Genomic DNA, 4,854 nt, shown 5'->3' with positions numbered 1-4,854 from the left:
CTCTCTCTCTCTCTCTCTTTCTCTCTCTTAAAGGTCCTGACACCCCGCCCCCAGGGTGATGCAAGACTGTGGTCTCTGTCCCCTCCCTACACCTCTGTGACTCTCTCCCCTCACTCAGGTGTCTAAGGGGTGGCTGTAGCCCAAACCCCCTTCACCCACCTGGGAGAGACTCCAGGCCTCTCTTATTCCTCTCTCATGTGACTACAAGCCCAAGCCTCCTTCCCGGGTCTCTGCCCAGAGGTTCCCATAGCCCAGAGTCCCCAATGCCTTCCCCAGGCCCGTCCCCACACCCTCCTGTCCCCCAGGGCGCTGTGAGGCCATCCGCATGCTGCTGGCTGACCAGGGCCAGAGCTGGAAGGAGGAGGTGGTGACCAAAGAGGACTGGCTGCAGGGCCCCCTCAAGGCCTCCTGTGTGAGCGACGGGAGGGCTGGGGGCGCACGGCTGGGCCCAGGGGCCTGCCACCGGGAGGCAGCAGCTCACTCAGCACCCCTCACCAAGCTTTTGCCCCCCAGCTGTACGGGCAGCTCCCCAAGTTCCTGGATGGAGACCTTACGCTGTACCAGTCCAACACCATCCTGCGGCACCTGGGCCGCTCCCTCGGTGAGCCCCCTGACTGACCCTAGCAGAGTGTTCGGGCCCACAGGCCCCCACCAGCATCCTGGGGCTGGAAGGCAGGCAGGGGGCCCCGGAAAAGGCAGGCGTGGGCTCCAGGAGGTCCGGGGGCTGCTGTCCGCCCCAGGCAGCTCTGTGTAGCCCAGGCTGTGGTATTCCCTGGATTGCCACGTGGAGGGGGTCACCTGTCCCCATGACTGTGTTGGTCAGAGGTCCCGGTGAGGCTGGGCTTCCGAGAAGAGCCCCCTTCTCTCCTCGTGCTCCAGCTCCATCACAGCCAGCAGGCCTGAGGCAGGGCTGCCGAGACCCACAGGTTTGGGGGCAGAGGGTGTGGTGGCGAGCTGGCCGGCCGGACCTGAGCCTGCTGCCCGGTCACCGACCCGGGCTATATGGCAAAGACTCACTGTCTCAGGGAGCCAGCCTGCAGCCTGATTTCAAGGTTCCAGAAACGTGGCTTAGGGCAATGGCTGCCTCCTCTTTGGCCACTTTGGGGGCCCCAGGAAAGCTCAGGGCCCTGGGGGTGGCCATCAGGAAAGGGGGCAGCAGAGAGGGGACCCTCCTCCTTATCTGCAGGACTGGGTGAGAGAACAGGCAGAGAGACCTCCAGCTTCAGCCGCCCGCCTCCCGGCCCCCTTGCTTGGTTGGCCTTCCCGTCCACCCATCCAAGCCCGTCCAGGCCCCCACAGCTGTCTGCCAGCCTGGGAGGCACACACCACAGGCTTGGGCCGCCCTCAGGAGGAGAAAGCAGGGGGAGTGAGCTTGAGGGTGTGGCAGAGACTTCCAGAGCCCAGGAACCCAGGGGGTGACCCCTCACCCTGTAGGAATGGGAGTAGCAGTGCAGGCTGGAGTGGGGGTTTCTAAAATCAGGGCCCAGGGAGGGTCCCGGTGCCCAGGCCTGAGGCAGGGCTGCCGAGACCCGCAGGCTTTGGGGGCAGAGGGCGTGGTGGCGAGCTGGCCGGCCGGACCTGAGCCCGCTGCCCGGTCACCGGCCAGGGCTGTATGGCAAGGATTCACGGGCAGCGGCCCTGGTGGACATGGTGAACGATGGTGTGGAGGACCTGCGCCAGCGCTGCGGGCACCTCATCCACCATAACTACGTGAGTGGGTGGGTGGGGGAGTGCGGGTCAGGTGGGGGGCGGCTGGCCTGTCCCTCTGTAGCGCAGCCTGCTTCGCTGTTTGCAGGAGGAGGGCAAGGCCCAGTATGCCCAAGAGCTGCCCGGGCACCTGAAGCCCTTTGAGACCTTGCTGGCCCAGAACCAGGGGGGCCAGGCCTTCATCGTGGGCGACCAGGTGAGTGCTGGGCCAGCCTCCGCACCATTTCCTGCTTTTTTAGAATTTAACCTTTTTATTGTTGCAAAATATACACGGCAGAACATAACACAAAATGCACGCGGCAGGACGTGACACCGGTCTATGCTTAGCTCCGTGACTCGATGACCCTCCTGAGCCGTGCGCCTGCTTTTCCCCTCTTGGGACTGTTCTTCCCTCAGCGCGCACTCACTGCCCCCTGAGGTTCCTGTGTCGCTGTCAGTTTGATCTCATATACAAACCCACTGCCGTGGAGTCGAGTCTGACCCATGACGACCTATGGATAGAACGGAACTGCTCCATGGAGTTCCCACGGTTGTTAAATGTTCACAGAAACAGACTGCTGTGTCTTCTTCCCTCAGAGTGGCTGGTGGGTTGGAACCACTGACCTTTTGGTTAGCAGCCGAGCAGTTAACCACTGCACCACCAAGGCTCCTCTTTGATCCCATATAAATCTTTTTTTTATTTAAATTGTGATTTGGATGAAAGTTTACAGAGCAATTTCACTTTCTGTACAGCAGTTCGCATACTCTCCGTCGCTTCACTAAAGATCGACAGCCTTGGAGACCCTGTGGTGCAGTTCCACTCTGTCCTCTAGGGGCGCTGTGGGTCAGAATGGACTCCACAGCAGTGGGTGTGGTTTGGGCTTTGCTTCTGTGAAGATTGACAGCCTTGGAGACCCTGTGGTGCAGTTCCACTCTGTCCTCTAGGGGCGCTGGGAGTCAGAACTGACTCCATGGCAGTGGGTGTGTTTTTTTGGGTTTTATCAGTAACTTGAGAATGAAGTAGGCAATGAAGGAAAAGGAGAACAATCACAAAGGGCTTCTGCTCAATTACCAGTAATATTGTAAAACAGTGTAACCAATAATATCATTCAGTGTAGAAATATTTTACAAAACAATTTTGTTGCTAGTATTCATATAAGCTAAGAAATACGACACTTAAGAAATTTACAATATTTATCACGTATTGTTCTATAATCAATGAAAGGAGCTCTGGTGGCGTACTGCCTAAGGCATCTGACTGCTAGTCAAAAGGTTGGCAGTTCAAACCCACCAGCTACTCCACAGAAGGAAGACTGGGCACTCTACCTCCGTAAAGATTTACCACCTCAGAAACCCAGCAGGGGTCGCTATGAGTTGGAATCAACTCTGGCAGTGAGCTTTTTTTTTTTTTTTCCAAATGATCAAAATGGATAAAAACGTTACCACGGATTCTGGGATTCTGTATGGTCTGATATGAGAGAGGAGGTCCTTGGGGGGGGGGGTAACCCCATGGGTTACTGCATTGGGTGACATAACCTTAACGCCAACTCTACTGACACCTATGGGGAGCAACCCATGCTCTGGTAGCCCCCACTCTTTCCCACCCGCTGAAGCCCCCCACCCTCTGCCCCACAGATCTCGTTTGCTGACTACAGCCTGCTGGACATCCTCATGACCCATCAGGTCCTGGTCCCTGGCTGCCTGGATGCCCTGCCCCTGCTGTCGGCCTACGTGGCGCGGCTCAGCGCTCGGCCCAAGCTCAAGGCCTTCCTGGCCTCCCCGGAGCATGTAAACCGTCCTGCCTTTGGAAGCCGGAAAATATGAGACGTTCTTGTCTTCCAGCTGGGGAGGGCCTGTCCCCAGGAGATCAATTAAAAAAAAAACACGGTGAGATGAAAGCTGTGCTTGTGGCCACCTGGGGGTCCTCTACCCCTCCCCAGGCTGCTTTGGGCTGGAGGACTCTGTCCCAGGAATTCAGAACCCAGGGATGAAGGTCAGGCTCCAAACTCAGGAATCCACTCCACCCGTAGGACTTCCTGTAGGAGCGGGTTGGCCTCAGGGCAAAGCTCAGTATGGTACCAATGAGGGAGACGGGCAGACGGGTGATCTGACAGCCCCTGCAGGTGGCAGGGCTGAGGGGTCCGGTACAGGGGGCCCCACACAATGGACAGATGGTACACACACGGGGGACAAACACTAGGTAGTCCACATGCATGTCCATATTGCCCATTGCAGTGTTTTACCCGGGTTCACAGACACACCCCCTAGTTGGTGCTGCAGGTGGGGTCCCAGGTAAGGGGCTGAGAGGCAGGCCTGGAGCCTTGATGGCCGGCTGCTCAGACGTCTGAGGGGGCGTCAAGGCTGCGTGGAGCAGCTCCAGGGAGCCCCTGCCAACCCTAAGTGGGGCTCACCCCGGTGTCCTTGGTGGGTGCCGCCATGCCTCTGAAGGCTTCCTCCCTGCCCTTACCCCCACAGTCCAAGCCGGGTTCCTGCGCCTGCCTGGCATCTGAAGCCCCTCAGAGTGCAAACCTCTCTGAGGCTGCCAGCTGCCCTGGGGGCAAAGTCTGCACCCTAGGGCTGCCAGGCCCCCTCCCCCACATGAACTCCCTGCTCTCCAGAACAATCACTGTCCCTCCCCTCGCAGGTCGCCCTCACAGCAAATGGTGCTGCTCTCCAGACAGGCCCGGCGTCCCCTCCCGGCCCATGGCCCTCTGCTCAGCACTCTCCCTCCGCCCACCTCCGCTGACCCATGGACCAGTGGCCCAGGCACCCTGGGCACCTCCACCTCTCCCAGGACCCCACTCCTAGAGGTCCCGGCTTGCTCGGTTTTCTCTCCCAAGATGGCAACCTCCCTCTGTGAGGGCAAAGATCGCGTCTGGTTCATTTCTATCTCTCTCGCCTCCGTATGACTCACTTTACTTCTTAGGAAATGGGTCTGCAAAGTCCAGCAAGGGCAGACTGTATGTCCACGCATTGCTACCTCTGTGAGGAGGCCTCCTGACTTCAGTAGCTGTCTGTCTGTCTGTCCATGTCTATCTGTCACACATAAGAGTCTCATGTCAGAGACCTGGTGCCCCACGCTCCTTGCTGGGGAGTCAGGCAGTAATTTCACCAAGTGGAGGAAGTCACTGAAGCTCAGAGAGGTGAGGGGCTGGCCCAAGGCCACAC

The 4,854-nt window shown here is 58.7% G+C and overlaps 1 protein-coding gene across 1 annotated transcript in view; it reads left to right on the top strand.

Moving 5' to 3' along the window:
- GSTP1 (glutathione S-transferase pi 1) overlaps positions 1–3,510 on the top strand; it is an 8,082-nt gene extending 4,572 nt beyond the window's left edge. The window contains exons 2-6 of the mRNA XM_042781510.1: positions 306–412; positions 514–601; positions 1,607–1,710; positions 1,796–1,903; positions 3,322–3,510. Of these exons, the coding sequence (XP_042637444.1) occupies positions 306–412; positions 514–601; positions 1,607–1,710; positions 1,796–1,903; positions 3,322–3,510 (596 nt within the window). The remainder of the gene's footprint in view (positions 1–305; positions 413–513; positions 602–1,606; positions 1,711–1,795; positions 1,904–3,321) is intronic.
- Positions 3,511–4,854: the final 1,344 nt, after the last annotated feature.

The sequence above is a fragment of the Orycteropus afer genome, unplaced genomic scaffold (genome assembly GCF_000298275.1).
Source record: "Orycteropus afer afer isolate SDZICR_OR568_19922 unplaced genomic scaffold, OryAfe1.0 scaffold00130, whole genome shotgun sequence".
NCBI classification, from domain to species: domain Eukaryota; kingdom Metazoa; phylum Chordata; class Mammalia; order Tubulidentata; family Orycteropodidae; genus Orycteropus; species Orycteropus afer.
The sequence above is the reverse complement of the archived record's forward strand: the minus strand, read 5'-3'. Positions and strand labels throughout refer to the sequence as shown.